Source organism: Eucalyptus grandis, chromosome 2 (genome assembly GCF_016545825.1).
Source record: "Eucalyptus grandis isolate ANBG69807.140 chromosome 2, ASM1654582v1, whole genome shotgun sequence".
NCBI classification, from domain to species: domain Eukaryota; kingdom Viridiplantae; phylum Streptophyta; class Magnoliopsida; order Myrtales; family Myrtaceae; genus Eucalyptus; species Eucalyptus grandis.
This window is the reverse complement of record NC_052613.1, coordinates 19,395,994-19,407,588: the sequence shown is the minus strand read 5'-3', so window position 1 is coordinate 19,407,588 and position 11,595 is coordinate 19,395,994. Positions and strand designations below refer to the sequence as shown.

The window sequence follows — 11,595 nt, the reverse complement described above, 5'->3', positions numbered from 1 at the left end:
CAGTCTCATTTTCCCTCTATTTTGCTCAGCACGTTTATTGACATAAAAGGCTTCACAAGCCCATTGAGAATTGGAGATTTCAATAAGGCCTTGCTGCAATAGTTTTGAGCATTCCCTTTGGGCTAAAACCAGATGTTCTGGCTTCATTCCCGTATGACTCGCCTTGGTTGGATTTATATCTTCATTTTTCTTGATAGGAAGGCGAACAAAGAATTCTGGATTTTCCCACAGAGGATGAGAACACTTTTGAGCGAATTCCGAATGGGATTTCGAACAAGATTCTAATAACCTTTGCATGATTGGATCTAGTAGACTCATCTGAATGGAAAAGAGTCTATGGATGTTCACAAACTCAGAGAATTGGTCTTTATATCGAAGACCTTTTCCGGGAATGATGCGAAGCTGAGAGATTTGAGTCATGATGTCCCACCCAATTATCAGGTCTTTATTGGGGAGGTTTGATCAAAAGATTTTTGCGGTTATTGAACACTAAGGAAAAAATTGGACAGTTACTGGAGTGGTTCTGACATTTGTGGAGAAGGTATCTCCAGAAGCCGAGTTAAAATATCGGATATAAGGAGTCCATAATTCTTCAGGAAGAACTTTGGTGTCCAATATTGAACAATTTGCTCCTGTGTCAATGAGAGCAATAACAGTGATGGGTTTGGCAAACTTTGAAGTGAGGATTTTTACAGGGAAATGGGGACAGTGAGTTTGACTTGAAAATATGTCAAGATTTGGTTCTGGGGATGAGGATGATATATGAAAATGTCTTGATTCTGAATCTGACTCAGTCTCACTGGGAGTTTGGTAAAAGGGGATGACACAGAGAGTTTGTTCAGATGGTTCTTCGTCAGCAGAGAATAAGGATTCAATATCATCATTTTCAAGAGAAATACTTGTTTCATTCTCAATGTGATGAATTAGATGATTCTGACCTTTTCTTGCTTGAGAACAATTTTTGGCAAAATCTCCTTTCTAGTTGCAGATGTAGCAACGATTCGATTTCTTGTGGCCTGTGCGATCCTTTCTTTTGCGTAGGTATTGCCATTTCTCCTTTTTCCGGAAGTGCTTGAAGCCATGTTTGGATTTGTTTATCCGAGCTTCTTGTAATGTTTCTTTTTTCTGGAATACTTGCCACAGGTACCATCACAGTCTTGCTTAGAGCATTTGATTTTTTAACTTTTGGCGAGAACATGTTGATTCAAGGCGCTTGTCATCTGTGATGTAGGTACGGACCATTTGGCGTTTCAAGCATAATTCTTTGAGGCACAGATGGACTTCTTGCTGTATTTCTCCTAATGGAATATCTTGTACTCTCCTCTGTTTTCCAAAGAAAGATCTTTCAACCATTTGGGATAATTCTTTCGGGATGGAAGTAAGGAAAACATGTTTTAAATTTGGATCGGCACCAATTTGGTAAAAAAGCTGAAGCATCACTTGATAATGCTTATCTAGATGCTTCTTCTGCAGGGAGCAGCATTTTCTTTCGAAAAATTCTTTTCTTTTAATCTCTATGAGATCAGTGGGTTTTCCCACAAAGACATGGTATAAGAGAGTGATGGCATGGCCGAAATTAGGTGACATCAGGAAATGGATATGATCCTGTTCAGAAATTGATTGCCACCAAAGCTTGAGACTGCCTGTGAATCTTGTAACAAAATTGTAAATGACATCATTCATATCATGGTTGGTAATGGATTGAGTATTCAACCAAGTATGAAATTCCTCAAGTCTTTCTGGCCATTTATGATAAGGAATATCATCGATAGTGAAGAACTGTTTTGATGCTATGGACATATGCTGTCCATGATTGTTGGTTTGGGCATTTTCTGGCTCAGAATAGTTTGATTTCATTTCATCATCTGGAGGATCAGCCATAAATATTGATGAGGTTACTGGCACAATAGGGAGGGAATCAACTATAGGAATTGAGAAGGATGAAGAGGAAGAAAGAGATACTGAATCTGATTCAGTATCAGGAGAAGTTTGTTCTGTTGGGAACAAAGTCTGCTTTTCTGGAGTGGCAGAATCTGGTTGTTGGATGACAGGGTTAGATTCCTGAGTACTCAAATCCTTTAGAAATGATTCCAATGGATTCGGATATGTTTATTTGATTTCTCATAAATCTGAAGCGTTAAGTTGTTTCAAAAGGTTTATGAACCTGGTAGAAAATCAATTAGACAAAAAAATAAAAGCATTAAGATCCGATCGAGGTCGAGAATATTTATCTGATGAGTTCAGAAAATTATGTGATGAAAAAGGAATAGAAAGACAGTTGTCTATTCCATATACTCTTCAACAAAATAGTGTTGCGGAGAGAAGAAACAAGTACCCTACTGAAAATGGTTAGGTCCATGATGGCGCATGCTAACTTACCTATCATTTTTTGGAGTGATGCGTTGTTAACTGCTGCCTATATACTTAACCGAGTGCCTTCCAAATCAGTTACTTCCACTCCATATGAGTTATGAACAGGTAGAAAACCGGACTTAAGTTTTCTTAAGCCACGGGGTTATGCTGCCTATACTCATGAATCCTCTCACAAGTTTAGGAAATTGGGTTCCAGAAGAAAGAATAGTATTTTCATAAGATACTCGGAACACTCGAAAGGGTATGTGTTCATAGGTGAGCAGGAAAGTGAGAGTATAACTAAATTTGAATCACGGGATGTCACATTCTTAGAGAGGTTGGGACACAGAGTGCCATAACTTGGCACGGAGGGACACTTAAGTGCCATAACTTTAAAATAGTACACTTAAGTGCCAATATCGGAGTAAAATGGGACACTTAAGTGCCACTCGGCGAAAATCCGGCCAAATGGCTGACGTGGCAATTTTCGGCAAGTTTGGTCCAAAACGGCGTTGTTTTGCACGCGACGTGGCGGAGAAAATGCAAAAAACGACGCCGTTTCATGTCCGACGTCTAAATAATAATATAAAATTAATTAAATTAGATTTAAAATTAATTTTATTTAAAATATTCAAAAAATTTTAAAAAAGAAAATTTAAAAAATTTAAAAATTTAAGAAAATTATAAAAATTAAAAATTAAAAAAGGGGGAGGGGGAGGTCGAACGGGCGGCGAGGGCTCGGCCTTCAGCCGCCCGTTGGATCTCCCCCCCCCCATTTTTAATTTTTTTAATTTTTTGAATATTTTAAATAAAATTAAGTTTAAATTAATTAAATTAATTTTTATATTATTATTTACACGTCGATGCAAAAACAGCGTCGTTTTTGCATTTTCTCCGCCATGTCAACGTGCAAAACGATGTCGTTTTGGACCAAACTTGCCGGAAAGTTGCCACGTCAGCCATTTGGCCGGATTTTCGCCAGGAGTGGCACTTAAGTGTCCCATTTAACTTCTCAAACCGGCACTCAAGTGTACCATTTTGAAGTTATGGCACTTAAGTGTCCCCCAGTGCCAAGTTATGGCACTTGGGCTGTACTTTTGCCCATTCTTAGAGGATGAATTTCCTAAGAAAGACGAAATAGGGGAATATTACTCCCTATTTGAAACCTTGAATCAAGATAATGATATTAGTGGAGTTCGTCCAAGTGGGAGTAATATGAGAAGTGATGAATTGAATTCAACTCATTCTCAATTACAACCACATGATGAGACGACATCATCATTATCTAATCCAAGTGGGAGCATAATGGGGAATGATGTGCAAAGTGTACAATCTCCCATACGGCGAACAAATCGCCAAAGTATTCTCCGTCGACGTTTTGACATTGAAGGGGAAACTTTTATGATTGCTCCGCAAGATGAGGATGAGCCAAGAAATATTAATGAGGCTCTGAATTGCCCTAGTAAAGAGAAATGGATTCATGCAATGGAAGAGGAAATGGAGTCAATGAAATCAAACCAAGTCTGGGAACTGGTTGATCTTCCAAAAGGACGCAAAGCTATTGGGAACAAGTGGGTTCTCAAAATAAAGCGAAAGGCTAATGGCTCGATAGAAAGGCATAAGGCTCGCCTTGTGGCGAAGTGGTATAATCAATAGGAAGGAATTGATTATGAAGATACATTTTCTCCTGTAGTGAGATTTGCCTCGATTCGCATTATTCTGGCAATAGTGGCTAGTATGGATCTTGAGTTACATCAAATGGATGTAAAGACTGCTTTCCTCAATGGAGAATTAGAGGAAGAAATATATATGGAACAACCTGCTGGTTTCATAGTGAAAGGCCAAGAAGAAAATGTATGTCGACTTTTGAGATCGATATACGGCCTTAAGCAGTCATCAAGACAATGGTATATACGTTTTCATTATGCCATAATGGCATATGACTTTACAATGATAGATGAGGATCATTGTGTATATATCAAAAGATCCAAAGATCAATTTGTGATCATATCATTATATGTTGATGATATACTAATTGCTGGAAGCAATATGGAGCTTGTCAATACTGTTAAGAGTTGGTTGTCTTCCAACTTTAAGATGAAGGATATGGGTGAGACTGCATACATTCTTGGAGTTAAGATTTCAAGAGATCATTCGAAGAGATCGTTATCTCTTTCGCAGGAAACATATATAAATAAGGTTCTTGAATGATTTCATATGCAAGATTGTAAACCCATAGACACTCCTATTGCAAAAGGTGAAGGATTGAGCCATAGACTGTGTCCAAGGACTCCACAAGAGAAGGAACAAATGAAACATGTTCCTTATGCTAGTGCTGTTGGGAGCTTGATGTACGCTATAATGTGTACAAGACCTGACATATGTTTTGCAGTTGGAATGGTGAGTAGATATCAATCCAATCCAGGTCCAGCACATTGGAAGGTCGTTAAGAGAGTACTGAGGTATCTGAATTGAACTGCTGATTACAAGTTGAATTACCAAGGAAAGGATCTGCGATTTGAAGGCTATTCAGATGCTGATTGAGGAGGAGATTTAGATTAAAGGAAATCTACCTCTGGATTTGCTTTCTTACTAAACAATGGTGCCATATCATGGAGCAGTAAGAAGCAAACATGTATAGCCTTGTTCACGATGGAAGCTGAGTTCGTAGCATTATCAGCATCAGTACAAGAAGGAGTTTGGCTTAAGAGATTTTTGGATCATTTTTGTGTCATTGAGAAAGCTGCAAATCCATTGTTGGTTAACTGTGATAGCCAAGCAGCTATATCGTACACCAAATATCCAAAATATCATGGCAAGACCAAACATATATATACCAAGTATAACTTTGTCAAAGATATGGTTGCACGAAAGTATGTGAACTTACAGTACATATCTACGCATAGAATGGTAGCAGATCCTATGGCAAAGCCAATATCCAGAGATGTGTTTTGTGGTCATGTAAAATCTCTAGGATTGCGTAGAGTCTGATGTACTGGATTGTAATTTCCCTGATTTGTTCACATTTATGAACTTTTGTTTTTCATTGTTAATGCCTATGAATCTTTGTTTGATCTTTATGCATCTTAATGCTTAGTGCATTACTTTAAGTTGAGAAAGTATGTCGGACAGATATAAGATTGGCCCACTCACACGGGTAATCGCCTCTATTTACTGTGTGATACATAGAGATGAGACTTTTTTTAAGCTTATTATCTAAGTGATAATCGAGAGCTTAAGCTTAAAATATATTTGTCGCCTTAACTGAGTGTTAAGATGAGGACATAATATTTACTATGTCCGAAAGTAAAATACCCCACATATTTTACTTTATCTGTCTATGATGCCAGATGTGAGTTTTGATGAATTTGGTAAATGAGTAGATACGTGAACTCAAGTTAGACATTGGGTATGTCTGAACTATCATTTGTACGGTATTGAAGGTGTAGACATACGCTCCATGGAAAATGAGTTAATACCATAATACGTATTTCATATTACGTATGCATGAGACGACCAATAAGAGTGGCAAAAGTTTGATCTCAACTTTTATGCCGTGTGAGACTCTTGAGGAAATGAGTTCCTCAATTTTAGTGCCCTCATGACTTTTACTTATTCTCAAGATTTCTATTTAGTGTTTGCTATCTTAAGATGTTGCCAATGGTCATGCGTTGATTCGATCTAATGGGACATTTCTAGAAAAGCAAGCTGAACTGAAATTAAGAGTTTGAAGGAAAGAGGAAGATCGAATTTGGAAAATCACATTGCAGTTTTGTGTTCACTGGTCGACCAATTATGACTATTTTTGGGATAATCATAATTGTGAATACAATATATATATATAGATATATATATATATATATATATATATATATATATATCATTGTTTAAAAGAGATCAAGAGAGATATAAATGTGATCGATCGATCTAGGGTACTGCATACTAAATTTACTCAGAGTGTGATGCCCATTGTGAGCTGCTATATATTCCTAACAGATGCATAGCAACGAGCTCTCAAAGTATGCTGGTCGCACAGATTATTCACCAGTATGAATGTTGAAGAGAGGTAAAGAGAATATTGTTTAGCCCACCATGTGCGAGTGGGAGATGATGGTTTTATGTGATGGGCTTAAGTTGGCCCGTTCGCCCATGTTGGGCCTAAAAGCCCGGCCCACAAGATTAGGGCCCATGGATGAAGGGGTACGTTTCTTTGTTTTTTGGAGGGACGTATATAAGGGAGGAAAGAGGGGGAGAACGTACCTTTTGACATTACGTACGTTTCTCTCCCTCTCTCCCTCCAAAAGAAAAAAACAAGAAGAAAAGGCGACGCCCTCTTCCCTTCAAGGCCAAATCAACGTCATCGGATCGAACGGGATCGTTTCCTCTTCCTTTTATCAGCGTTGGTGTTTAATCTGTGGCTAACAATGTATGCTTGATTCTGTGGTGTGCTTTAGGATCGGTGATATGTGTGAATTTCCCGGGCTCGTCTTCCGCATTCATTTTAGGGGTTCGATTTAGTGTTGAATCCGGTTTTTGGGAATCCGACAACCCCAACAGGTTGCAATGACTCGATTTTGCTAGATTTGACGGCATACAACAAGGCGGAGAAGGCGGCAGTTCCGAACCAGTCGCTAACTGGGTTTGATGTAATAGACAAGACCATTCATTGGCGTTCTTTTGAGTGTGTTTCAACACTTTTGAAAGCTTTTCTTCTCGAGTTAGTGGAACTTTAGTAACCTCATTGACACTCCTCGACACATGCTCTTGAACAAAACTATTGTGGAAAAAAAAAGCTTTTTGGAGCATTCCATGGCGACACTAGACTATCAAGCAAAAATTCATCTGTCTTCTTTTGATACTATTTTCGACCACACAAATACGTCAAAGTCAACCGTATTTTGATTCGTGATCAATCCATAGACAATAAAAACTACATAGGCATCATAACTTATCGGGAGAAGTACACAAAAAAAAAATCATAAACTTATTGCATTGGTACAAATTCAATTGTAAACTTTTTAATTGAACCAATTTAATCTTAAACATTTCTACATTAGTACCAATTTAGTCCATCTAACTAATTTAGCCCGGATAAATAATTAGACAAATACAAAAACAACATCATTTTGCTGATAATGTGTATAAATAATTAATATAAAACTTAATTAAATTAAATTTAAAATGAGATTAAAAAGGGGAGGAAGAAGATGAACAGTTGAAGGTGGCTGAGAGCTCAACCCTAACCACCGATGCCTCCCGAGATCGCTAGGAAGGGCCAGGCCAACCCTTCCCTCACCGTCGCCGGCCCTTCCCGATGACGGCGGGGAGTTGGTGACGATGTGGGCGGAGCCCTCAACTGCTTCCAACTGTTCATCCTCTTGATTCCTCTTTTTTAAAAAAAAAAAAAAAAAGAAGTTGTTTTTATATTTAATTTAATGAATTTTTATATTAAAATTCAAATCCACGCCAAAATGACGTCGTTTTTGCATTTCTTTGCTAAGTCAGCTTTCTAGTGAGTCACACAAGTGAGCAAGATTAATAAAAATTACCACGTAAGATTTTCTGCGAGGTTCATTGGAGGTGATATTTAAGTGTCCAATTTTTCAAAAAAAATGACACTTACACTTAAGTGTCACTTTCCACTTTACCAAAAAAAATTTACCTTACCAAAAAAAAAAAAAAGTGTCACTAGCTTTTGGCACTTAAGTGTCCATTTATGTCAAGTTTTAGCATTTTGGCCATACTTTTGCTCACAATAATTGTATTAGGTTGTCTCACTCAAAAATATATAATGGAATATCTTTTTTTTTTTTTTTCCAAACAAACCAAAGTATAGCATTGAAGTCCGTGGTGAAATTATCCGCATTCTTTTTATCTGGTGTAACGGAGTGTAATTACAAAGAATTCTTTTATTTAGTTACTTCACAAATAAGTTACTATCCTAATGATACGATCATTGTCAACTAATAACGGTGTAAGTCGGACCCCACTTTTTATATTATATAGGATGGGCAACCAGAGCACAGTATTCGTAATTTCAATATTTCCTATTTATATAGATTTTGGTTTCCCAATGAGAGAAACATAGCATGTTGACATTACAAGTGAAAAAAAAAAACACTCCATCAAAAACACCCAAGCTTTCTCGATTTGAACAAGACTCAGACTTGGACATTCACTTGACATTACACGAGGACAAACTAACGACTAATCAAAATAAGAAGAGCAGTTGAATTAATTTGTTAATTAATTAAGTATAAACTACATTTCTGGGTCATCAGGTGGGCACACATTGGGGTCGGGCACTGCGACTTCTTCAGCAACCGGATCTACAACTTTACTGGCAAAGGCGACCAAGACCTTTCCCTCGACCCGACCTACACCTCTCAATTGAAGGCCCAGCGCAAGACGCACTCCAATAACGTTACCACCGTCGCGATGGACCCCGGAAGCCCCCTCTCCTTCAACAGCCACTACTACACAGCCTTGAACCCAAACTGGGGCCTCTTCCAATCCGACACCATGCTTCTGAGCGACAAGGAGTCGAGCAAGATCATCGACAAGTTGCTGGTCCAGGATAGCTTCTTCACCGAGTTCAGGCAGTTGATGAAGCAGATGGGCGCGCTCCAGGTGCCTATGGGGAGCGACGGCGAGATCCGGAAGCAATGTAATGTGATTAACTAGGTGTGAGGCTTTGTAGTTTCTTTTTGGGTCATGTGTATGTTTTGAGAGCATATGGTTAATAAGAAGTAGGTGGAGGATCATTTGCCCGTGGCAATAGGTATGCTTGTGCAAGATTTATATTGGGTTATTTATGTAAGTCTAATATATAGATGTAATGTGATGCAAATTTTTATGTGAGAAGTAACAAGCTAAAGCTCCTCTAGAGGCAATTCTTGTTCATGGCTCCACATGATGTTAGGTTTATTTCACGATTAAATAGGCCCATCAAAGCATGCCTACCATAACCAATCATGTCATAATGATCAATTAGAAGAGAACAAATTTATCATCCAACAAATAATGCGACACGTGAAATGTCTTGTCTCGTCGAAGAATACATGTAGGTCGCTCCAACTAATGAGTCATCCACTGTTTGTAACGTGTTTGAGATAATATTCAATTTGTAAAAGTTCTCCAGACACAAAACATCATACGACTTATTAGAATACTACATAAAGTCGGGTCAATAATTGAAAAACGAACATGCCGGAATTCTACCAACGAGGACGGCGCCTTTAAGCCTCGGTCAACATAGCCCGCCTGGACGCTCCTCTAAGCGGTAGCTTAGAAGAGGAAAGCCAGAGATTCCTCAATCTCGCCCCGTGGATACTTCCTAAGTGGGGGATAGAGAGCACAACTGGACAAGTTGCTTTCATCTCTTCCTGCTTTTACATGCGTCCTAATCAAGGGGGGGCGGAAACGAGTGGCCACCAACGAAGTTTAGTCCAACATATAAAGCATCATAAGAAAAAGGAGAAGGAAAATCGATTTTAAAAAGGGAAAAGATAAAAGAAACAAGGAAAAAGAGGAGAAACAAAGGGGGAAAAGGTCTTTTGGAAAAAAAAAAAGGAAAAAAGAAAAAAAGAAGAAGTTATTTTAGAGATGAGATTGAAATATGAAAATTTATGTTTTCATCAACTGATGAACCTTTCATAAATAATTTTAGTGATGTCTTTCTCAATACATGCACGATACATATTTTTTATTTATCAAGCAAACCCAATAATAACTATGATTCATCAAGAGTCCCATGAATCTCTCATCTTTCCAATTTTACAAACAACTTAAATCAATGTTCCCTATATAAGTACAAATCTTTCCACCAAAAGTTAAAGTATAATTAAAATTTAGAATATATATACATGAAAAAATTATAAGCAAATCAAAATATCAACATTTAGGTACCACATAAGTTTCAAGCAACCCAATCATGGGCAACGCAGTTGATGTGAATTCTCTCCCTCATCGCAGAGGTCAAGGGTTTGAACCATCTGGTTGCTAAAGTGTTTGAAGTGGGGGTCCTGATGTTGGGGTCTTAGGCTAGCCTCCCCAAGGTTTTCATCTTAATAGCGGCTTGCGGTGAGGCCCGACGATGCCACCGGGTACTGGAGGGTCGTGTGATCCCTGAAGGGTGATCTCCGGCGGTTCCAAAAAAAGTTTCAAGCATGTTTTGAGTTACGTGTGCCAGTCGCAAGATTCGGATTTAGTAAAAAGTAAAAATCAATCTAGACACACGCCTTTCTTTTACTGATTAACTCACTGCCAAATATAGTGCAAATGGCCTTTCGACACCATTAGCATCGATCTCGCACCGGAATGTCCTCAAAACACCAAAAGTTCTTCTCCGAGAAGCCAATGCTACAATTACTCGAGGGTCTTCTTCGAGAATAGAAGGTATCGTCTAAGGAAGCATTTTGCTGGGGACAAGCTTCAAGCATTCACCCCTACAATTCCTCTCAATCATCGAGTCGTCCTCATATTCGGTTTGTCACAAGGGCCGAGCCAGCATATGCATGTTGTTGTCGTGAAGCTCACTGAACGAGTCCCCACATAAATTGCATGGTATAGTCTCAAATGAATTGAGATGATCATATATGGTGGTTGTTATTGTTGTAGTTGTTCTCTCTTGGAATATTTTGAATGCGATTAACTCGTTGTAAAGAGAAAGTTAATAAAAGAAATTGACAAATGGTTTTAGAGAGTACAAGTTTTCGGAAGTGAGAGCCAACTGCTAGGGCTTCAATGTTCACAAATCACTATTTTTTTTTTCAAGTTAATACTGCGAAAAACTCTAAATTGGTACATTTATAACAAATATATCATAAATTAATTTTTTTTACTATGAAAAATCTCAAATTGATACACTTATGACAAATTTATCATAAACTAATTTTTTAACTGCCAAAAACCTTAAACTTATACATTTATAATAAATACACCATCCATTAAATTGAATCAGTACCTTGAAAAATCACAAAACTAGTACAACTGTAACAAATGTAAGGTAAAACATTAAATTGGTACACCAGTAAACTATCGCATGTTATTTAACTTAGTTTTTTGATAGTAAAATTGAATGGAAACTAATAGAAGGTAAATTTGTCACAAATATATTAGTTTAAGATTTTTTTGTCATAAAAAAGTTAGTGTGGAATAAATATATCACATGTATACCAGTTTGGATTTTTTATGGTCAAAAAATTAATTTTTGGTAAATTTATCATAAATGTATCGATTTAG

General features: G+C 37.7%; 1 protein-coding gene across 1 annotated transcript; it reads left to right on the top strand.

Moving 5' to 3' along the window:
- The first annotated feature begins 336 nt into the window (after nt 1-336).
- Nucleotides 337-9,036, top strand: LOC120290557 (peroxidase 3-like). Its single transcript, XM_039306852.1, has 3 exons — nt 337-456; nt 1,847-2,052; nt 8,634-9,036. The coding sequence occupies exons 1-3, from the start codon at nt 337-339 to the stop codon at nt 9,034-9,036; spliced, it is 729 nt and encodes a 242-aa protein (XP_039162786.1).
- Nucleotides 9,037-11,595: the final 2,559 nt, after the last annotated feature.

Bases quoted from the DNA above. Each gene is read 5' to 3' on its own strand.
- LOC120290557 (XM_039306852.1), top strand. From the start codon at position 337: ATGGATGTTCACAAACTCAGAGAATTGGTCTTTATATCGAAGACCTTT. The intron at 457-1,846 runs GTTTGATCAAAA...GGCTCAGAATAG, and splicing joins ATCAGGTCTTTATTGGGGAG to TTTGATTTCATTTCATCATC. The intron at 2,053-8,633 runs GTTAGATTCCTG...CTGGGTCATCAG, and splicing joins TCTGGTTGTTGGATGACAGG to GTGGGCACACATTGGGGTCG.